This window comes from Hypomesus nipponensis, chromosome 20 (assembly GCF_054491055.1).
Source record: "Hypomesus nipponensis isolate SF chromosome 20, ASM5449105v1, whole genome shotgun sequence".
NCBI classification, from domain to species: Eukaryota; Metazoa; Chordata; class Actinopteri; order Osmeriformes; family Osmeridae; genus Hypomesus; species Hypomesus nipponensis.
In genome coordinates this window covers 6,861,428-6,885,098 of record NC_140380.1, presented here as the reverse complement: position 1 = coordinate 6,885,098, position 23,671 = coordinate 6,861,428, and the positions used below count along the sequence as shown (strand labels likewise).

Here is a 23,671-nt window from a genome sequence, read left to right as displayed (position 1 = left end):
TGTAAGTCAGTTCAGAGTCACAGTGACCTTGCAATTGCACAACACTTTACAGTTTACTGTGATATGCTTTTCATTTAGAGTTTTCTTTGTTGTTTGGGCTTTTTTTTGTTGGACTATTGTATTTTCATGCAAGCAAAATATAAAAACAATCGTATTACTTACAATACTTACAGTGTGCAATTAATTCACAGTAATACGTTGTGATTATTATATTGTATTGCAAAATGTGTTCACTATGTACAATAAACATATGGTTCTGTAAATACATGCTCTGGATGTCATGTTTTTCATTTTGTTTGTTTTGCATTTTTTGTGTTTAATAAATACTCCTAAGTGTTTATATATTGATTGGCTGTGTGTATGATCAGTAATAATGATTTGATGGTTTGGAGGTCAGTGTTTTTATAGGTTTTGTGAATGTAGTTGAGCAAACCTATGTAGTGCAGAACATTTGGTTCCTCGTTTGAAAGTTTTGAGAAAATGTGTGAAGATTCCATGAAGTGGGTTATAGCATTTGAGAAAAACAATAACTGAAAATGATTCTTGACATCCCCCTAGTGGATTGAGAGCAATATTTCACTCCACGGTGACATGTTTTACTGCGCCTCATTTCTAAAGGCAGGTTGTCTTTGTCTTGCAGTCAACAACTTGGTTCACGTCATGACAGGAAATGCCCGAATAAGTACGTGCATACATAAATACACATAAATACATACTGGAAATGAGAAGCGTTTGTGTGTGTGGGTGTGAGGCTATGTGGGGGGAGTGTGAAGACTGGAGGCATGGTCAAGGTCATGCTGACTCAGCCAACCAGAATGGGGGGAAGGAAGTTGTAAAAAAAAAAAAAAAAGGGAGTGAAACCTTATGATATATTCACAACCAGACATGTACTTGTTTAATTGATATGTGTAAATACTTTTAGATATCCTACGGTCTGGGCCATTCTGCTCAGGTGTGTTTTCACGATGCAGTGATTGTCAAATGATCTGAGTTCCCCACTAAGAATCTCAATCTCAATACTTTGATTGAGCGTCTGAAGGTCTACATCGGCTAGCCTGTCTTCGTCAAGGCGAGAAATCGTCATGACGCCCATCTGAGGCGTCACGTGTTTGATTCGAAAAGGGTAGTATGTGACAGATTGAGACCTCCACCCACGCTAAATGCACACACATTCCCCAGCCATGACCACCAAAGGGACACGCATGCACATTTCCACTCCCACACCCTCCTGCTGAACCCCCATGACACTTACGAGAGGAAGTGAGTAGCTGTCCGTCCAACCATGGTCAAGACACAGTCACACTTAGCAGTCCACCTTTTCCGCTCCCATTTCACACGCACGCACGCACGCATGCGTGCACACACACACACACACACACACACAAACTAGCGGGAAAATATCAAAAGTCTAGGCTGGCATAGAATGGGTTACTCCAAGTAAATGTACAGGTGTACATTTTGAAACTACTTGGACACTTTGCTGCAAATGTTTCTAGATTTTTCAGATACTCCATTGGTTAAAATCACGCTTGTGGCAATGCATGTCCGTTGGAATAGAGGTGGCAATAGAGATGTTGATAACTGGGGACTGGGCAAGGCATTCCCCAGGACTCTTTTACCTTAGTGCCAAGTCATGATAGGGGATCACCACATGTTTAAATGTTTAATGTTTCAAGCGGAATTCCTCTTTTGTCATGTTGAAACCTACAAGCAGAGAACCAAGACAAATGCCCTGCTTTTGCAACAGTTAAACACTTTATGACTCAAGTCATCCTTTGAATTTAGAAACCGAGAGAAAGAGAGAGAGAGAGAGAGAGTGAGAGAGAGAGAGAGAGAGAGAGACAGAGAGAGAGAGAGAGAGAGAGAGAGAGAGAGAGAGAGAGAGAGAGAAGGGAAGTTACATGATGCAGAGATGAGTTGAGGATGTGTTGTCTCGATCTCTTGTGAAAGATGGGTAGAGACCTTTCTGTCTGACAGGCTTGTTCGAAAGAGAGAGAACGTTTACTAATAAGTCTGATTTAACATCGGCCACGAGACACGTAAAAAAAATATATTAAGTCCAAATTAAATTTTTGAAAAGCTGAAACATTGCAGAGATACTTGTACTTGTACCCCCCTTGTGGGTAAAAGCGTCTGATAAATAAAAAAATATGCAATGTTAAGAAAACTCTAACTGCTCTATTTACAGGTGTTGCTGGTTTGTCAGCATTTTTTTAAATACCTTTGTACCACAGTTAAATCAACAAGTCTGTGAGCCTGTGGAGGAACAAAGATCAGTTATTTCTCTCTCTAATGTCAGTTTCTCTACAGCAGGTGTATACATGCAAGTACCTGTGATAAAAATATTTTCAGATTCATTCAGGCCTATTTCAGTAGTAAAGACCATTACACGTGGTGGTGTCTGATATTGTTACAGGTAAGCTGATGGTGTTAGTCAATAGGATGTATATTCTGTGAGGATAGATATATACAGCTCTGTTTAGAGAATTTGACTGCAGAGGAAGAAGTCAAGTCAAGAGTTCTCCCTGTACAGCCTTTGAATGCAAGCATCTGAAAAATACAGTATTACAATTACATTATTTCAAATGTTAATATTTAACTGAAAATCCTGTAAAACATGATTATATATAATATATATATATAGACAGTGTGCTCTATATAGTGTATTTTATTTTACATCAAGTCCTATCGTTGTAAATGCATGGATCTGTTTAATATTGTACAATGCATTCTCATGTTAGAGTCAACATGGATATGCTAGTTTAAAGTGGTTAGAGTTTATTTTTGCATCTTGGTTTTAACTCCAAAGGGACTTCCATCCCACGGAGGGTGTTTATAGCCTCCATTATTTCCAATAGGCTACAAAATGTAGTTCTCAATTGTTCATTTTTTTGTGTGGTCCTGTCATTCGTAAAGCGAATTTTTGTTGTGTTATTTTAAGTTTATACGTGAAACGAAGAAGCAAAGCAATAGTAAAAAATAAACATTTTCCTCGAAAAGTTTGGAGCGTAAAACATGACGAAGGAAACCACATATAAAATTCCAGACCTCGTCCAAAATGAAAGCGAGAACACCTAGTCTACACATATAAGTAGCCTACACATATAAGTAGCCTACAGTACAGCAAGCAGCACAAGTTATCACTTTAATTCTATCAAGACAACAAATTCAAGACTACAAGGTAAGTCTCCTCAATACTTATCTTAATAATAAACTGAACTGGAAGCGTGTTTAGCGTCGCACAGACACACTACCAGCGGAGTTCACGTCATACTAGTTTACCTCAATCCAAATTACTTTGATAAAATCCAGTTTTTTGATCGTGTACTTGCCACAATTCAAGTTCTAAGTAGCCTATGCAGGTATTATTTTTTTTTTTTAAATGCGGCAAGATAAAATAGTAAATACAATTTAAAAAGCTACACAAATCGGCCAAGAAAATAAGTAATTATAAATAATGATAACAATATCGCAAAAGCTGTGCACGGGTTAATACACAGGGTTAAAATGTACACAAAAATGTAATGCATCCACGGAGAGACACCTGACAGGTAATACACAGAGGATGCCCAAAACAATTTAACCCAGGTGATACACAATTTACTAACTAATATCATGTGCCCGACGTCACACACGTTGGCCTACTGCTAAAGAATAGCATGAACCAGCGAACTGTACAAATGTTTGTTTATATAAATAAGTACAACAATATGTAGAGAGGTGTAGAGTCCTACTGTGAGATGTACCTCGGAATAAACTACTGAACATTACAAACCGAGCAATGCAAACCATGCAGCAGGCCTATAATTACACTTAAGAATATATATGACCAGAATGGTAACTTAAGGTAGAATAGTTTGGTGATTCAGTGGTGCCCAGTGCTCCGGTTTGAAGTGATAATGCATTACTTATGAGATGTTAATCTCGTACATAACTTAACACAACTGTTAATCCTTGCTTTACATTCATCTCATCAATAGTCATGATAAAGTCCATACTTAAACATAAAGAGTAATTCACCTAAAGGCAAACTTTCTTTGTAATACAATTTTTTTAGGGTTAGGGTTTTTTACTCAACAGATTTCCTCATTGTAAAGTAGCAAAGTTCATTGAACTTATTTACAAGTGTAACAAAGTTGTGAATTGGTCAATGTGTCAGTAATGTAACGTGTCAAAGTTCTGTTTAGGTAAACCTTTCTGAAGGCAATTTCTTTGCGAAGGCAATTTTTTTCCGAAAGTAAAATACAAATTCTGTGCTTAATTGACAGTCAAGTCAAACACAGTTTCTTTAAGGAATGTGGCAAAGTTCAAACTTTTTAAAAGATTTTTATCTTATCTTTGTCTTCTGGGGCCATACCGGCGAATCAAGGTTTTGCTCATTATTCTTCTTTGTTTTCCAGATGGCTGTGTGGTGGAGGACTCAGTTTTTACCTCTTCTTCTTCTCTCTCTGAGTTGTGCGTACCCAAGTTGTGCAGCTCCTCCAGGCCAACACCGGGTGTCTACCTATCGAAACTTCCTCAGTTTCACCAGGAGCATCCGCGCCCACGTTCAACATCTTCTCCGGAGATATGTAAGCGAATCAGACGAGACAAACTGACACTTTTGCAGGAAATGAAGTCGGCTCGTGCCGTATTCCAACCGCTAACTCTTCCGTCCTTCACCTTGTTGTGGCGTTTCCTCTTTTTTTAACCGTCAGAAAGAACAGCAGCTGGGAGACCGACACTTTGAAGACCGCAACCTGGAGATGAGCTCCCTGCCCTCCCTGTCCACAAACTTCCTCGGCTGGCTTCAACAGAAGGTGCGAGCGTGCTCGTTGTGACGCCGCAATGGGCGAGCTGTGAAGGCAGTGGATTTGGAGTACATTCCCGTTTCGCCTTTAAGCTCCGGTGAGTGATCTAACTGCGTGTGTGTGTGTTCTGGTGTGTTCAGGACTGGGAACGACTGACTGGGGCTTCTCGGAACCTGAACACCTACTGGATTCAGCTGGACCGGAAGAGAAAGCAGATGGAGAAGGAAGGCATGATGATGGGCCATGGATTAAAGGCCGCGAGCAGGAACCCACCCACCTTACCTCAGAGCTTTTGGCGAATTCAGAGGGAGATAAGTGACCTCGTCAATCAAGTCAACTTCCAGGTAGGCTACTTCCAAACATTTACACCCCACAACTTGAACCCAGCTCAACCATCCCCCTCACACACATCTTCCGATGACTGTCGTTTCACCTAGCCGAGTTACATGGCTCGGTGAAAGCCCTTTCCTCACTGAATGCCATCGTCGACAACAAGTTCCTCGAACTGACCTTTCTGTGTCGTTTCCCCAGCTGAGATTTGTCAAGGTCTCCCCGGCAAGCACCACCTCCCCCCCGACACTGACCTACTCAGCGACACCGCCCGCCAGCACCGCCAGCACCGCCCCCCCCCAGCAGACCCTGTGGGTAAGCCGCCTGGAGGGCTACGTCATCCTGAGAGACCTGGAGCGCTACCTGGTCAAGTTGACCAGAGACTTCCTCTTGCTGGCGTCTAAACAAACGGACGGCTCGCACAGGGAGGGATGAGCATTGAGCCCTGAGGATCGCAGGGGCACTAACACATACACACACACACTTTAAGGCAGCTACAACCAATCCCAAATGTGTGCAATTGTTACCAATCACTGGATTCAGTTTTGTGACGTATTTCGATATTTATGACCATAACTATATTTATTACTTTATTACTATTTAACAAGGGCCTTTATTCTATGCAATAGTATTACTTATGTTCCTGCCGTATGACTTATCTGAGCTAGTTAAGGTTCCGTCCAAGTGTTCCTCCGTGTTACTGGAACTAAACCCTCAAATTCTCTCTGGTATTCCCCAGAGTTTCTGTCCTTGATCTTCCTCCTATCCTACGATGTTAAAGGAGTGAGGAGAAACACCATGAAACATCCCCTTTCACCTCAGTGAACCTTGCACTAGACTTTCTAAAGACGCATATTTATTGAAATTATTTATTGTTATTTATTCTTCTTAAGTGCTGTTTATTTTTTATATAATGAGAAAAGAGAAATCAAATACAAATGTTTTTGTTATTTTTTTTAATAATGTCTTTATTTTATACTGTTTACATTGTACTGCAGAATAAAGAAGAAGCAAACTATTTGGTGTGTGTGTGTGATTTAGTTTATTAATGTTTATGCCGAGCATATTAATTGAGTGCAAAGAAAGCCTTGGAATATTCATAAATGATCATTTGCTGTTTAGTCAATAACTGTTGACTGGTCAAGTGTAGTGGTTAAATCTGTGTCCAGCAGTGTATGGCTGGGAAATCTGTATGTATATATATATATCTAAAGCAAAAACAACTTGTAAGTGGCGAATAAATTGGCTACAGCAAGAAACGATGCTGTCGACGACGAACTTGAAGTCCTCAAGGTCATCTGGTGTTAATTTGAGGGGCCGTCTGCAAAGAGATGGAAAGGAATTGGGGGTATGCACCATCACTTGGGTTGAGAGAGAAGGAGCTGGATTGAGTTGGCACTTCTGGGAAACAGAGTCCTGCAAGACGGCTTATGACTCGTGACTCACCACAACCAGGTGTCCCTTCTTGCCTTTGGCCACCCTCAGTTCGGAGCCACTGGTGAAGTCCACCACGCCCTCCCTCCCCCGCGCCACGGCAAACCTGATGCTGCAGATAGGAAGAGAGGTCGAAGGGTAAGAAGGCGGGCACAGGGGGGGAGGGGGGAGTTTCCAGAAAGTCAGAAATAAAACTCCACCAACCTGTCCTGGCTGACGTTGACACTGTTGATGTTGTCGGCCATCATGGCGAGCTTGGTGACTGCCTCGATGACGTGGTCACACTGGAGCACCACGTCGCCCTGAGGAAGACACGGAAGAGGGGGCGGGGTCAGAGGACGACATGGCTGTCGCCGCGGTGACTGTGGCCACTGCGTGGTCGACCCAAACTACTCACCTTCTGCCTGTTGTCGTCATTGGACACGTGCAGAACAAAAACACCGTCGCTGAGGGAGCTCACGGAGATGCCTGCGAGGAGTAAAGGCCGACTTGCTCAGCACGCGTCTCTCCTCCGACAAACATATCGATCACATTTGTCCCCCCCTCCCCTCACCGCTGCTGCCCAGAGAACCCCCCCCTCCGAAACCCCACAGCAGGCCCCTCGACCCAGACTCACTCCTCAGGGCAGCATAGTCGACCCGCTGCTTCAGCTTGGCCTCGGCCACCAGCACGGCGAAGGACGCGGTGAGGAGGAGCTGGCGCGGCCGCGCCTTGTAGCCCCGCCGGTCATACTTGGTGACCGCGATGCCGTACTGACGAGGGAAAGATGGAGGCAGAAGGGGGGGGGGGGGGGGTGGCAGGGGAGGAAGAGAGAGAAGAAGGAGGAGGAGGAAAAAAGGTCCGTGATGGGGGATGGGGGGGGGGGGCTGTTGACGGTCAGGAAAACAGGACAGGACTCACCTTCACTTTGTCGTTGCCCAGAGTCTGAACTACTTTGAGGTTGATCTGCTCGTTGTCTGCACAGAGGGGATAGCATGTTTGTGAGTGCGTGTGTTAGCGGTGGCTTGCGCCAAGCAGCTGTACGAAACAGAAGCCCCTCACCTAGCCTGGATGCTACAAACAAAAGCTCCTCACCTAGCCTTTATACTACAAACAGAAGCTCCTCACCTAGCCTGGATGCTACAAACAGAAGCTCCTCACCTAGCCTGGATGCTACAAACAGAAGCCCCTCACCTAGCCTGGATGCTACAAACAGAAGCTCCTCACCTAGCCTGGATGCTACAAACAGAAGCTCCTCACCTAGCCTGGATGCTACAAACAGAGGCTCCTCACCTAGCCTGTATACTACAAACAGAAGCTCCTCACCTAGCCTGGATGCTACAAACAGAAGCTCCTCACCTAGCCTGGATGCTACAAACAAAAGCTCCTCACTTAGCCTGGATGCTCCGAACAGAAGCTCCTCACCTAGCCTGGATGCTACAAACAGAAGCTCCTCACCTAGCCTGGATGCTACAAACAGAAGCCCCTCACCTAGCCTGGATGCTACAAACAGAAGCCCCTCACCTAGCCTGGATGCTACAAACAGAAGCTCCTCACCTAGCCTGGATGCTACAAACAGAAGCTCCTCACCTAGCCTGGATGCTACAAACAGAAGCTCCTCACCTAGCCTGGATGCTACAAACAAAAGCTCCTCACCTAGCCTGGATGCTACAAACAGTTTGGAGACACTCTGTGGGTAGCAATCTTTCTGGTCCTTGAAGATCTCGCTCGCCACCATCTTCTGTTCCATCTGGAAGTCGGGGAGAAGAGGGGGGGTGTGGGGGGGGGGGTGTGGGGGGGGGGGAGAAAGCTGTCAAAGCAAGCAAGTGAGGCGCGTGCGCATCCGGACAAGCACTCCAACGTCCACGCATTTCTCCCCCTTCGTCAAAGGCAAAATACCGTACAACCTTCAAGTCATATGATTATCCAACCTGTGAAGGGCTGGATTGGTGTAAAGTGATCTGTCACATGCACGTCAGTGTTGGTCGGACACGACGGACCGCCTACCTGCTTCTTCCATTGTGGTTGTATCCTCATGCAGTATGCACGCACCATGTTCTGCATGCACAGTCTGCGTAGGCACTCCGACACCTAACCCACAACAGAGTCAACACAGGGAACTGGGTCAGACTGTGCACCGAAAAGGGGGGTTTGCTCAAAATGTTTGTCGAAACTGATGACATCAAACTGTTTCAGTAAAAACTTTATTCATGTAATCAATTTATATAAGGATTCAATTGTTATTCCGGAGTCAGGTGGCAGAGCGGTTAGGGAATCGGGCAAGTAATCTGAAGGTTGCCAGTTTGATTCCCGGGCCATGCCAAAATGACTGTGTCCTTGGGCAAGGCACTTCACCCTACTTGCCTCTGGGGAATGTCCCTGTACTTACTGTAAGTTGCTCTGGATAAGAGCGTCTGCTAAGTGACTAAATGTAAATGTCCTAAATGTATTCCCCCCCCAAAAAAGAAAAATACAAAAAAAAATGCTCAGATTACGGGTTTGAATGTAATCGTTTTCCACAAACTAAGAGTATTCTGAATGTATTGGGTTAACAGTGCAGAGCTGACCCCCTTAGGCCCACAGCTGAGACCGTCACAAAACCACAAATCGAACGTCAACCAGACGCTAGTTTTGTGAATGTGTTCGAAAGAGCACAGCTTCCCTCCTGCTCTGGCTCAGTTTCGCTGGGTTCCCCACGAGGATGTGGCACACACCGTGGGCTAAACGGCGGAGTTTCAGCGTCACCAGTTTCAGTGGTTGGGCGCTAACCTCAGAGAGGGCCGGCGGGGGGGCGGGCCAGCTCTTGTCCAGCACGGTCTGGGGCAGCCTCCTGCACACGGTCATGAGGAAGGAGAACCGCCGGTGATCCAGGAAGAACTCGTTCTCCGGGCAGCGTCCCTCGTGGCGGTGGATGAAGCCCTTGATGAACCTGGAGAGGGAGAAAGGAGGGCGGTTAGAAAAGGAAAGGGATTCGGGGGAAACACGGATCAAACGAGAGACAGGAAGTGAAAGTTAGGCGGTGGGTGCGTGTTTTTTCGCAGCACCCGCGGATCGTGTCGGCAGCCTGGCGCCGCCGCTTGGCTCTCCTCCGTGCTTTCATTCCTCGCCACCCGGACTGGATCACCAGCACTGCACACAGATCACACGCATCCAACATATTAGACCTTACATATTTCATATACAGACCGCATACACCTCCTGCAGGGTTATGACACCAGTGCTTACCTGAGTGTCTGATTCGTCTGTATTTGGCCTTTTCTCTGTATCCCCTCCAAGACGTTTGTAAAGTCAGAGCTGCAACACCGAATTGGACAGATAGCAGACAGCATTTTAGTCAACAACCAAAACAAGTCTAATAGATTGAGACTTATGTTGGCAGTGTGCTTTGAAATAACAGTTGTAAAATCAAATTCATTTCATAGTGTCTACGAGAGGGCTTCGATGACAGTGTCATTCTGAAACTGCTGTTTCAGCTGAAAGAATATCTTTGGCTTTGTGTGTTGTGCAGCAAAATCTGACACTTGGTTTTGAGATGTCATTTCCACTGCTGCCTCTCAAATACTGTCATCTCACCCACGGCTGGCTTCCTGGCTTCAAGGGAATCTTCAGTCGTGAACAGGGTTTTGGGGAAACGGATGAAGATTTTGGACCTGTGAAAGGAAAAGCTGTCACTAGCCGGCAAATGTGCTCTCTCGCATTTCGCGTCAGCGCTTGGAACTCCCCTAACTTCCCTCTAGAACCTAGGCCCCTCTTTCTTAACCCCTCCTACTTCAACCCCCATTCCCCCCACTTCCCCCCACCCCCCTCCCGTGTCAAGTTGGTACCTTCCCAGTTGAAACTCCTCTGGTTTGTAGCCCAGGTGTTTGACCAGGACGGACACACCGTCGGCCAGTCTGCCGTGCCAGTTGGGCCACGTCTCGGGACACAGGGACTTGTATCTGCAATGACAGATCACAAGGGGGAAGTCAAGATAGAAGAGATGGATGGGCCCCAGACAGACCAACAGTGAGGTAGACAGGCCAACAGGCAGACAGACAGACAGACAGACAGACCGACAGGAAGGTAGACAGACAGACAGACAGACAGGAAGGTAGACAGACAGACAGACAGACAGGAAGGTAGACAGACAGGAAGGCAGACAGACAGGAAGGTAGACAGACAGGAAGGTAGACAGACAGACCGACCTCTGTAGGAAGGCTTCGTAGCGGCGGCGGTAGGCAAAGCCAGCTCTCCTGACCCTCAGGTTCTCCATCAGGCCCAGGTACTTCACCTGGTGTCTGACCAGGGCCTCGTCAAACCGCCCTGGACACAAACAATACCCAATGAGAGCACACACACACACACACAGCAAGGTTTCCTGTTGGGGGTGGGGGGGTGATTGTTTTACCTGACTGCTTGGCATCGTTAGGTTTGATACAGCGCACATAGGATGGCTCCTTAGACATCAGGATCTCCATCAGTTTGGCCAGGCTGTTTTTAAACTGAGTGGCAGCCTGTTGGGGAATAGGATTGGGTGGTTGCGTGTGTGTTTGTGTGTCTTAAGTGTGGTTGCGTATGTGGCCGTGTGTTTGCGCGCGCGTGTGTATGAAAGTGTACGTGAGTGCGTGTGTGTACATGAGTGTGTGTGTGTACGCGCGGCTCGTCATACCGTTTCCGGACGTTTCTGGTCCATCACTTCCTCTCTGTGAAAGCATTGAGTCATGATCTGGTTCTCTGACTGGCACATGACCTGGACAGAGACCAATCCACAAAACCACAATATAAGCATGACTACCTCCTTCCACCCACCTCTCTCTCTCTCTCTCTCTCTCTCTCTCCTCCCCTTTCCGCCCCTGTCCCCTTCAAAAGATCTCCCTCTCTGACTCACACACAAACACACACAAGTGAGAGAGGAAACAAGAATGTGGCAAGAGGAAAAAAAACGCAAACTGCCGTCTGTGCAGAGTACAAACTCAGGTTCAGAAAGTAGAAGTACTGCCCAATGTTTGTTCCACTTATGCACTGAACTGGGGAACCGTGTGGCACTACTTCAGGAATGTCTACTTCCTGAATGAAAGTTTATGATTTCACTCTTATCCACACTGCAAAAATCCCCTATTAAATATGTTTTGGCTACCCGCATTGTTTTGGGGCCATCTCGTTGTTATGATCAGTGTCCTATGCACTTTTGTAAAGCTCTCTCTTCGAAGTCGCTTTGGATAAAAGCGTCTGCTGAATGAATAAATGTAAATAAATGTGCAAAAAACTATTGGCTACGAACTTGCTTATGCGTGAAGCAAAGTACATTTGGCTGCCAGTGCAGTAAAGAAAATGTAACTTCATAAGATGTCAAAAAAGGGTGTCGTTGACTTAGAGGAAGTCACTTCCACTAGAAAGAAGTCCGACTAGATTTCAAATGAAAATCAAAGATGATCCCACTCAGATGTGGAGCGTTTACCGTGCGGGCACTAACCTCTTTCAGGTTCCTGTACAGCAGGTCGTTGTTCTTGTCAAGAAACCCTGGGGAGGACGAAGGACAGATGCATCACAGAGAACATGTACATGTCGAAAGTGCCGAGACCCCTCGTCTTTCTCCCGCTTCTTCGGGCCTGTGACCCCCGGGGGTGTCGACCCCCGTGGCCGGTGCTCACCGTGGACGCTGTAGTTGACGTCTCCTGCGTAGTGCAGCAGGCGGAATTCGTCCCTGGCCATCGCCTTACGGGTCTTCCCGCTCCCCAGCTTGTGACTGACAAACACACGCAAACACGCGAGCCATTGTGAATGAGAACCGGCTCTCAACTGACCCATTTGGTGAGACAAAAAGGTTCAAGAAAACTGCATTTCATTCCCAACGAGCTACCCCCCTTCCCCCCCCCCCTTCCCAACCCCCCAACAAACCCCCCCAACCAAACAAACACAACCGCCCAAGGACCTCAGCATATTTGCAAGCGTACAGGCCCATCGCGAGCGGGTTTACGAGTGAAGCACTCGGGGTGAGCTCACGTGACAAAGTGGCCGTGACCTCCCAGCGCGTCCTCCAGCTTCTCCAGGAAGGAGCCGTCACAGGGCTCGCCCGGTCGCAGACACTCCTCGTCCTGCGAGGGGGGGGGGGGGGGGGGGGGGAAGACACACGCCTTCAGACTCATGGAGAGGGGGAGAGGAGGAGGAGGGGGGCTAGAAGAGGCGGCCCCCCCAGATGGAGCAGGGGCCCGGTGGGCCTTCTCACCAGAATGGAGATGATGCCTCTGTGTCTCTCCTCCACCAGGTCACAGATGATCTTGTTGTCAAAGTACTGCACCGGCTCCCACTGGAAGGGAGCGGATGTTTTAGCATTCGGAAACAGAACTCCCGCCTAACACCCCGATCCCTACCCACCCCTGCCTCCCCACCCACCCCTCCCTCCCTCCCCTCCCACCCACCCATCCCTACCCACCTCTCCCTCCCCTCCCACCCCTCCCTGCCTCCTCTCCCTCCCCTCCCCTCCCACCCCTCCCTCCCACCCCTTCCTCCCCTCCCTCACCGCGATGCCCTCAGCCTCGTACTCCTCCTGCTCAGACTTGAGGGTCAGCTCGATGAACAGCTGCTGCAGCTTCTCGTTGCAGTAGTTGATGCAGAACTGCTCAAAGCTGCAACGAGAGAGAGAGAGAGAGAGAGAGAGAGAGAGAGAGAGAGAGAGAGAGAGAGAGAGAGAGAGAGAGAGAGAGAGAGAGAGAGAGAGAGAGAGAGAGAGAGAGAGAGAGAGAGAGAGAGAGAGAGAGAGAGAGAGAGAGAGAGAGAGAGAGAGAGAGAGAGAGAATGGATCAGCTCAGTGCCCTTTAACAACATCCAACCATCCACAGTGCCCGTGCACTCTCAGACATGCTGGCTGAGCTCATGAAGAGAGACATGAATGTAGCACAGCATTGGCAATGTATTGAAAAGAATAAGAAATTGCTTTTAATATATGGTTTCGAAGAAGTACTTTTGAAAATGTCAATTGGGAACTGAAAATTTAGGTACCAAAGCCACTGAGAGAAACTGTCATTGCCAGCTGCATCACGGGCACTGCACTGGCTAACTCACATTTCAGAGATCTGGGCATGTCACCAACAACCTTATTCATAACTGCTTTACGGGATCTTATCTTTAGTTCCAGGAATGTGTGTGTGCGTGGGCGTCGACAGCATCACACGCAATAAGAACACCTCTATCTTCCCTTATCTGATTTTTGTATTCGAAAGCAGACTGGCTTTCGAATAACCATTTAACCTTTGGACATAACTAGAAATAATGCACACCGTTCACCGTTTTTAATGTATTCAGCAAGACAAAGAACAGTGCTTGCTCTCTGCCCCACCCCCATTTCTATTTAACCTACCACACACAGACAAGAGTGATCGAATCCCTTCAAGAGAGAGGAGGGAAACGGAGACAGACTAAAAGACGAGCCGGCGTCCCACCTGTTGTGTTGGAAGACCTCGAAACCATAGATGTCCAACAGACCAATGACGGACGAGCCTTTGCTGCCGGGGCAGGCCTCATCCTATGGGAGCACAGATCTTTTAACTCACTCTCGAAAAAGCACAGCTTCCAAAAACGTGTGCCGATGGGGGGGGGGAACGCGAGGACTCTCCCCTCCCCCCCCCCCCCCCCCCCCCCCCCCCAGTTGTCAGGCCTACCTTGAGAGCCAGGGATTGGTTGATCTTCTCCACCAGCCAGGTGAACGTGCGGCCGTAAATGGCCTTGGCCAGGGCGTCGCGGGCTGAGGCGGCCTGCTCGAAATTCAACGGGCTGATCATCTGGACACACACACACACACACACACACACACACGAACACGTGTCAATACACACACGCGCACACGCCGGTTCCACATCAAGCGACGGGTTGGGCGCCCGCCTACGACAGCCAACGCGCGTTTGGCTGTGTGTTCTCGTCGAGAAAGGACAGGAATTTGTTCCACGGTGGAAGCCAAGGGAACATCAGTGAGTTCATCTGAACAGCTGGCTGAGCGGAGAGCCACCTCACCTCCTCTCCTTTGGCCAACAGCGTCTTGTGAGTGAGAGCTTTACTGAGGGCGGAGCCGTCCACGCCCAGCAGCTGCAAAACAAGCCAACATCTGCCTTCAGCATGGGGATCGTGTTTACGTTTACATTTAGCAGACGCTCTTACTCCTTACAGTAAGTACAGGGACATTCCCCTGAGGCAAGTAGGGTGAAGTGCCTTGCCCAAGGACACAACGTCATTTTGCACGGCCGGGAATCGAACCGGCAACCTTCAGCCACTTGACTCCCTAGTTAGAGTGTGTGTGTATGTGTGTAAATGTTCATGTGTTTATGTGTGTGTGTGTGGGCATGCTTGTGTGTGTGTGTTTGTAAATGTATGTATTTCTGTGTGTGTGTGTGTGTGTGTGTATGTGCGCGTTTGTATATGCATGTATGTACTGTCAATATGCATGTGTGTGTGCGCGCGTGTGAGTCTACCTACAGTGTGTGTCTACCGATCCATGGGAGTTGTGCATGCGTGCGAGGGGATGTCTCCGTACCTTGGACAGGTTTCGGACCTGCGTCTCCGTGGTGATGTGAGTCTCCCCGTCGTCGCCCTCCCCGAACTGGGTGTTGCCGAGGTGGAGGACGCTGGCGATGACGTTCAGCAGCTCCTGGGGACACAAGGGGGGGGGGGAGGGAGGGGGGGGGGGCTATGTCACTTCACTGCTCCTGTCAGAGTTCAAGCTCCGGCTCGCTAACCATTGTACGCGCGCCGCGCCTGCGTTTATCACAGATGTCGGGGGAATCCCGGAGGGTTTTTGATTGGTTTAGGTGCAGTTCTAGAGGCGGGTGTGAAGCCCTTCTGTGACGTCAGAAGGCCTACGCCAATCTGATTGGATTTGGCATCACTGACCTCCACTTCCCCGTCGGTGAAGTCGATGATCTGCATGGCCTTCCTCACAGCTTTCCAGTCACTCTTGTCGTTGATGGAGCTCACCCTGGGACAGTTACCCTGAGGACGGCAACATCTTAACTTCACTTACACACACCCCCCCCCCACACACACACACGCACACACACACACACGCACACTCACCTTAACCAGGTAGTGGTAGTTCTGAGGGCTTCTCTCCAGGCCTAGTCTTTTGAGCAGGTCTTCTTCACCTCCCTCCAGCAGCTGGTAGAAGATGTGGAAGTTCCTCTCACCATGGTTCTGGTGCACCACACGGGACTTCTCCAGCAGGTAGTTGAGGATGTGCCCACCTAATGGCGCCCCCTGGTGGACAATAGTGGGAGGTACATGATTTTCCTTTTTGAGTACAGTCAGTGAAGAGACATTTTAACTTTGTTGTCAGAGTGAGAACATTTCTAATGGTCAAAGGTCAGATTGTTTACCCTGAAATCGAACTGGACGTCCATGTACTTGCCAAACCGGCTGGAATTGTCATTCCGGTGCGTTTTAGCGTTACCAAAAGCCTGTGGACAGAGGGAGGAAACGAGAGGGAGGAACCTCAAACAATAGGCAGATCAAAATCAAAAACATCGGCCGAGTAAGGAAATATTTACGGAACGGTGACAAAGTTCACAGCTGTGCCGACCAGCTGTCGTGGATCGACAAGAGATCCAAGTTTCAAACCTCAAATACAGGAGGGGGGGGAGTAGAAGAGGGAGGGAGGGTCAAGAGAGGGAGGGAGGGTAGTCGGGCACCTCTAGCACCGGGTTGGACTGCAGCAGGCGGTCCCTGAGGGCGGCCACGTGGTCGCTGATGGGGCAGGTGACGGCGTAGTAGAGCAGGATCTTCTTGGACGCCTCGGTCTTCCCGGCGCCGCTCTCCCCGGAGATCAGGATGCACTGGTCTCTCCTCTCCGTCCTCATGGCCCGGTAGGCGTTATCTGCCACCGCGTAGCTGGGAACCGTGGCGACCGCGTCAGGAGCAGAATGTAAACACATTCTAAAAGATCCTGAAACCTCGCCCTCGTGTACACGGTAAACCCGCGCGCTGTGTTGTGAAGACGCGCGGGGGGACGTTTCTTCTTCAAGGGAATTCAGGGGGGGTGGGGGGGGGGGGGGGGGGGGGCAAGGACTCACATGTGGGGGGAGATCTCGTAGAAGCTGACCCCTCTGTAGCGCCCCATGTGCTGCTCGGAGTAGATCTCCAACTCCTTGTAGGGATTCACCGACACCAGCACCGACCCGATGTAAGTCTGGCAGAGACACACAGGAGGACGACGTCATCAACATAGTCCGACGACATCGTCGTGAACGAGATCGCTAAGGGAAACGGGGGGGGGGGGTGGGGGGGTGGGGGGTGTGGGGTGGCGTTACATAAATGAGGTTCTCCTTGAAGCGCCGCCGCAGGTTCTCGATGAAGGCCGCCTCGCTGTTGTAGTTCTCCAGCAGGACAAAGTCCTGCACCCCCACCCGGTCCCGGGCACTCAGGGCGCTCTCCATGGCCAGCCGCACCCCTCCCTCGCCACCCACCTCCTACACAAACACACAGAGGAGAGGGTGGGGGGGGGGGCGGGGGGGGGGGGGCGGGGAACCTCATTACAGCTGGATGGTGGAGAGTGGTGAGTCGGTATGAGTGAGTCAAGATAACACGCCGGAGTCAATAGAACAACACAACATTCCACACAAACCACCCACAATGCCTTTTCTCCAGTCTAGGAGAAGAACCGCAAGCCAGCGCAAGGCGAAACGGAATCAAACAGCGGAGACATTGAGCGAATACCAAGGGTAAACACAGAGGTGCCTGTCTGAAGGGATCCAGTGAGCGATTAGAAGGTCGGGGTGTATACAGAGTACACACGCTGCCGGGGAGAATGTGTGCATGTCAACGTCGTCGTGACGGCAAACATCCCAGCACAGAGCGGACACAAACAGGAGTCACAGAGACACTGATCTGTGGGTCGATCGCGCAGAAACAGAGTCGTTGTAGAAACGCACGCAAAACGCGCACACGCGCTCGGAAAAAACAGAAACACCTACGGTGAATCGGCGTGCGTACGGTCCGGGCTACTTTTGTCCGCGGGCTACAGACCGCCGATGTTTGAAACCTTCTCGACTCTGTCCTAGTTCAAATAGCCTGCCTCTGGTGTGTTTGATCACTTTGCATCACGTGCCATTCATGGAAAAGATGAAGCCAAGCCCCTAACACACACACACACACACACACACACACACACACACATACATACACACACAAGCCCACACACACACACAGAGACAGGCATGCATGGACACACACACACACACACACACACAACAATAGGGTCAGAGATTGCAGAACGCCGTCCGATCGGGAACACGGCGCTCTCTCAGGGGGCTCATTAGGGTGTCATTCAGGGGTCGTCATCTGCGAGCGCGGCGAGAGGGAAAACCTCTGGAACAACAAGAGCACAACAGTGGAGCGGAGCCAAGACCTGGGAAGCAGGGGGAAGCCAGGAGACGGTGGAAGCATCCCCCCTCTACCCCCCAAACCCCCCCCCCCCCCACCTCGGAGCATTGTTCTCGGACCCACTTCCACAGGTGGCCTTCCGGCCGTAAAACACACACACACGCACGCATCTCTCTGCGTTCGCAAACACACACACACACACACACACATGCAGTCATACTTTCCAAAGTGTGAAGTAGGGAGCTTAAGTATTTTGGGCCAAGCCTCTGGCAGGTCTTCACGGGACTACAGTGAATGTGTCTTTTGTTGGGGTTTGAAGTTCTTTTTCTCCAAATTTGTTTTTTTCTGTTCGTGGCTTCCCACCCAGAGCCCTTTTCAGCCCTTCATCACTGCACTTGGAAGCTTTAACTAAAATGCATTCCAGTTACTATACTCTGCACATGACAGCTGCCGTCAGCCTCTCTCACAAGAATTAGTAGTCATATTTCTCTAAATGTAATAACTGAGCAAAATCTGAAAATGAAGAATGAAAATGGAATTCTCAGTAGATGTCAGAGATTATACAGCTCTGAAATATGTCGAATACGCCCTGCATGCTTACAGCGTGAGGATTTGACTAAACCCTACTATTCATGTGCCTCCAAAAAGGCAAAAAGGCTCTCTGACTAAAGCGGTTCTCCAGAATAACCCCCTCAGCTCCTTTTCCTACCCCAAGGATCGTGGGTGTGGTCGTCACCGTGTAACGAGCTGCAAGGGCTGTGGGGGGGCATCGTGGCTGCGAGGGACCAGAGAGGGTTATGGGTGTTGTAGTCATGAGGAGCGGCGAGGGGTCGTGGGTGTTGCAGTTGTGCGAGTCTGCTGCAAGGCTACAGTGGGTTCTTGGCTCGGGTCCCCCTCTCTCTCTCTAGAGAGAGAGCGCTCTGCTGGGCTGACTACGCGCACCAGAGTCACTTCCTTATAAGGCCTGGCCCTCTCCTCCGTCCCCAGACAAAGCCTACTTTGGGTGGGCAGACACAGAAGGCAGCAGCCCCACCGCTGGCTCTCCACCACGGATGTGCTAACTGGGGGAAAGTGTGGAAAAGTACCAGCAGTCCTCACTCTGGAGAGACAACGTGAACCACTGACAGAGCCCTGCCATGCCAGTGACTCACTATAACCACAGGCGAGGCGGTGTTTCCCAGGATTTCTCCATGCTATATATAGAATTCCAACGGACACGGGTCTTATCTGCCCCTCGGTGTTCACCGATCGTTCCCTCATTTCCATTCCAAACTGGCATACTGCCTCTCAGACGTGCACGTACACAAACGCAACAGAATGAACTGATTGGCGATGCCGTCCCACGACAAGGTGGGACGCGCAGGCCGTGAGCGGGGTCGGCCGAGTAGGTTCTTACCCTTCCTCTGTATCTCATCTTTATCCTCTGTCCTAGCTCGGCACTCCTGCCGGATGACTTGTCTTGGGGGCCCCCGGTCCTTCCTCCTCCTCCTCCTCCTTCTCGTCTGCCGCGAAAAGGATGGACGTCCTACCTCCAGCCGCTATTCATCGACTCACCCACTTTCATTCGGAACACGTTCAGGGTAACAGTTAGGCTAGCTCGTCAGGCTAAACTCTCTTTTCGTCTCTCGTCTTTCTCTCCAGGTACCCCCCCCCCCAACGTTCACATGCTCTGTCCTTCAGTGGCACGCGCACACACGCTCATCCTCCGGCTTCTTCTCCCCAGCTTTGGTCGTCTTTCCTTCAGGAGGAAAGAGAACGCGCCACGGGCTCAAGCGCTGCTGCTCGGGTTTATCCCTCTCGAGTGTCCGTTGACAGGTCAAGTAAACATTTCTTCTTGTCCATTAGTCCCCCGCCACTCCTCCTGCTCTGCCTGTAACATAGGCGGCAACTTCACTGACTCATGCTTCATGCATTTGGACCGGACTCTTCCAGAATAGAAAGGGGGGAAAAAAAGTCGAGGGAAAGTATGCGGCTGGAGAATGAAAAAAAAGGCAAGAGAAGAGACATGACTAGTTCAAAAGGGTTAGGAAAAATCTACTAACAGCCCGTGATTGTTCACATGCTATCGTTCTGAAAGTCTATCAAAAGGGAATCAAAACAAAAATCACATGACAAAGACCGAGCACATTCCTTCTCTCCTTCTCCTTCGTCCCGCGTTCCCTCCTTCCCTGCTAACTCCCTCCTTCGTTTTCACTCCCGCAAGCTCAGACAGATTCATAAGAGGGGGATGACAGCAGCAGAGGAGTCACGGCAACAAGATGGATTTCATACCTCATTTCCTGCTCGGCTCGGACAAAGTAACACGCCGCTGTAACTAACGCCTCACCTTCAAGTCTCACTTATCTTCTACATGCAATAAGGCCTCTGGCCTTCTTGCCTGCTTTCACATTTTAGGATTTTAGGGACTACTCCCTATCCTCAATTACACACCGCAAGAAGAAAATAAAAAAAAGCATTAGTGTGGGTTAGAGGAAGAGAATACCATTAGATGACCCTCTTCTAACCTTGCACTGGGCCCCAGCAATGACACCCTGCCGTAGGGTGACTGAGGCAAGGGTCACAGGCCTGCGCCAAGACACGTGCCCCCTGCTGGTTTCCCACTGGCCGACATCTGGCAGGAACCCGTTTCTGTTTGAATCCAAAAGGATTTCCCAACCCAGCACCCCCCCCCCCCCCCACCTTTCTCCCGCCCTCCTGCCGACATCATCAGCTATCCGACCTTGAGGAATCTGAACAGCGGATTCCACATTGAAAAGGGGAGGGCTGCGGTCTCTCCCGAGCAAGGGTCATGCGAGGACGGCATCCTGTAACATAGGCGGGAGAGAGAGAGAGATCTCCACCCAACCACGTCCTATAGGACCCGCAGCGCATGCCCTTAGTTTCCACACCCTTCACTCCCCCCTTAACAACAAGCAACATGTAACTGCTTTAACTGTGTGCCAACCACTTTTTTTGTTGTTGCTTGCTCTCTTCTTTTCACTCAACCTCTCTTACCTACCGGGCAGGGCTTTCTCCTCACAGCACACCCACTTGTAATAGTAAAGGATGTATAAAAAAATCACAAGCTACCTCTACACATAGTGGACAATGCCCAGGCTTTTAGTCTAGCCTTGACAGATGTGATGCACATGTGGCAGCGAAGCTTGAGCTCTGGTAACAGCCCTGGCCTCATTTGATTTATTCAGCCCATATTTAAACCAGGAAACCAAACTCCCATTGAAACATCATCTCGTTTTTTAACAGGAAGACCTGCCCCCCAAAATGCATAAGAGCGGCATTTCAAGGTTACATTGACAGCGATATGAGTACGATACAGTAGATGTATTAAAAACAATCATCAGTACGTACAGAAAACATCTTCTGACATTTATATATATATATATATATATAGGAAATCCAACCAATAGGAAACATTTATACTCCTCTCCTTGTCTATGACATGCTTGACTCCCCGTTAGGTTTTCAGTGGCGCCTTAAACAATGTCACAGGAATTCTGGAGCACAAAGGAATGATGTCTTGGGTGGGGTTACATCGGGAGAGGGGGGGGGGGGGATTATCACTGGATGCCATTCAAGTAAACACCCATGCACAAATATGCACACACACACTGCTCAGTCGTTAAAATATTCATGGGTAGAGCTGGGAGACGACAGTGCAACACATAGACGAAACGACGAACAGCATGGAGTCCTACACACACACAACACATGTGTGCTGACAGCATGCAAAAGTAATGTGTATCAGGTATAATTCTTGGCAGAGAGTTGGAAGCTCATCTTCATCGCTTCACGTCAACTCCTGGCATTACTTTCCTCCTTCAGTCAACCACTCCCACCCCACTTCACCATGTCTGTTATTCATCTGTTGCCGACGCCTTAACAATGCGTCGTGAAGGGAGGGGCCTTGTCTCAACAAAATACTTAGATCCGAGGTGGAAGTTTAGATGTTTTCCTTAAGGTCCATTAGTGTTTATGCAGTGTGTGTGTGACCCTCAGTCTGTTGGATCACTCAGCATCACCTGCTCATTGCCCATCTGGACTACGCTTCCACAGTGGCTGTCTGTCGTGTGTCCGCCAAACCCCCCCCAGGGTCCCTGTGCCCACCCTCACAACAACTTCCACCTTCAGCCCCCTCCCCTCCTCTCCCCCCTACCCAACGCCACACCAGCTGCTGCATCCACACTCTTACCTGCGCTCTGTATTTGTTAAACCCATGTCATCAAAGGGAGAATTCAGTGGGGAAAACACACAAACAGGGAGAGGAAGAGAAAGGAGAGAGGGGGCAACCGTATCTGATTCAAAAGCACATGCCATGCAGGGCATACAAGCAACTGAGGTAACGTTGCACATCATGTACACTGAAGTTCAGTTAACTTTCCGTGGGCGAGTCGTATTGAACGAGCCATGAAACTCGAGGAAGCTTGACCTTGGCATTCATGACGATTATGCATCAACTACGTAATTACAATTAATGTTATTTTTTTATTACTATTTTGATTTTTCCTCATGCCATTTACATTGCAATGGGGGTCAATCCAAGGTCAAGTTTATATCTATAGTCACCTAATAATAAAACCGTCACAATCCATGTACTCTAACAGACATAACACACCACATACCTCCTCCAGCTCCATATGACTGGAAGACGAAATGAAATTGGAAGAAAACGGAAAAACATCAACAATATTACGAGTTTTAGGGGTATACTACAGTATTAGTGTAGTAGGAGAGTGGAGCAGGTTATAAAAGCTGAGGGAAAAAAGGAAAAGTCACCACTGAATAATACCATCAAATGTAAATCGTTTTTAGGCCTCTTGATATAAATATATGGCAACATAACAAGCAAGTATTATAAACAGGCTACAAACAATAGCCTACATAATTGGATACTTGCAATGAAAAGCCTTCAAATACATTTAAAATAAGTATATAAGCTTACATGGGATAAGTTGGTAGAAGTTTACCTGTCAATAAAACTAATAATTAATTTGCAATTACCAGACTCGCAAGGTAAGCATCGAAAAGCACATTTCCCAAGTTTTAAGGCACAGGTATTTGTCTTAATTCCATCAGTAGACAACATAAACAATGGTCGACATACTGAGGAAGACGTTGTATGATGGTAAATGCTTACCCGAAATCGGTAACCACAGGCTTAGTTTAAATAATGGTATCCCAATGGTGAAAGCCGTTAGAGGTGGGTTGTATCTTTGAGTGCACAGCTATTCTTGCATTCGGATCGAATGGATATGGAGGAAGTGAGCGCACGGTCCCAGTGCTTCCAATGGCTCCAACAGAACAGGGGTATGGTACAAGTCCACACGACCTCCAGGTGGCGTTAAAACGTTGTTGAAACACTTGCACACACAGCTACGAACGGAGGAGGCCCCAGCAAAATCTGCCCTGCAAAATGCACGCCTATGCAAATGATGGGGAACGATGAGGCTACCGCGGTTGGAGTCCTGTAGTCGAGGCTACGTTTCACCTGAACAAGTGCAAGGGACTCGGTCGATAGGGAGCTTGTAGCGAAAGTTCTAATTTGGTTGATATGAAGTTCGCTTCCATTGTTGTTCTAAGTTCTAATTAAGAGTTTTAAGGATGGGGAAGAGGTTCAGCAGGTCATTGTAGCGGCATGCCAAATTATCATTGTCAAGAGAAAGGCATGTTGTGCTATGGGGTGTGTCCTTCCCTATGCACAGCTGATACATTTGACGCAAACAAATTGAACTGGAATAGGCATTGAGTAGCCTACCTCCACCCTATTCCTCCTCTGCCTCTAATTGAGAAACAGGATG

At 48.8% G+C, this 23,671-nt stretch overlaps 2 protein-coding genes across 4 annotated transcripts; one reads left to right on the top strand and one right to left on the bottom strand.

Moving 5' to 3' along the window:
- The first annotated feature begins 4,397 nt into the window (after nt 1-4,397).
- Nucleotides 4,398-5,555, top strand: LOC146246134 (uncharacterized). Its single transcript, XM_084684201.1, has 4 exons — nt 4,398-4,571; nt 4,698-4,799; nt 4,931-5,134; nt 5,322-5,555. The coding sequence occupies exons 1-4, from the start codon at nt 4,401-4,403 to the stop codon at nt 5,553-5,555; spliced, it is 711 nt and encodes a 236-aa protein (XP_084540327.1). The 5' UTR covers nt 4,398-4,400.
- Nucleotides 5,556-6,070: 515 nt separating this feature from the next.
- On the bottom strand, nt 6,071-23,117 carry LOC146246133 (unconventional myosin-Ic-like). Of its 3 annotated transcripts, none has more exons than XM_084683827.1 (32): nt 19,273-19,992; nt 16,805-16,963; nt 16,568-16,683; nt 16,187-16,385; nt 15,875-15,955; nt 15,576-15,755; nt 15,393-15,491; nt 15,037-15,150; nt 14,520-14,591; nt 14,171-14,290; nt 13,952-14,034; nt 13,033-13,138; nt 12,739-12,819; nt 12,516-12,607; nt 12,164-12,258; nt 11,986-12,032; nt 11,182-11,262; nt 10,921-11,026; nt 10,718-10,835; nt 10,358-10,471; nt 10,107-10,183; nt 9,759-9,827; nt 9,578-9,662; nt 9,303-9,462; nt 8,541-8,624; nt 8,190-8,283; nt 7,455-7,510; nt 7,171-7,306; nt 6,952-7,022; nt 6,759-6,856; nt 6,567-6,666; nt 6,071-6,441 (listed from the first exon to the last, which is right to left on the bottom strand). In XM_084683827.1, the coding sequence occupies exons 1-32, from the start codon at nt 19,288-19,290 to the stop codon at nt 6,415-6,417; spliced, it is 3,138 nt and encodes a 1,045-aa protein (XP_084539953.1). In that variant the 5' UTR covers nt 19,291-19,992; the 3' UTR covers nt 6,071-6,414. The 3 variants fall into 3 exon arrangements, with proteins under 3 accessions (XP_084539953.1, XP_084539955.1, XP_084539954.1); XM_084683829.1 differs by lacking the exon at nt 19,273-19,992 and adding an exon at nt 23,011-23,117 and having other exon boundaries at nt 6,072-6,441; XM_084683828.1 differs by lacking the exon at nt 19,273-19,992 and adding an exon at nt 17,468-17,569 and having other exon boundaries at nt 6,072-6,441.
- Between the last annotated feature and the right edge of the window lie 554 nt (nt 23,118-23,671).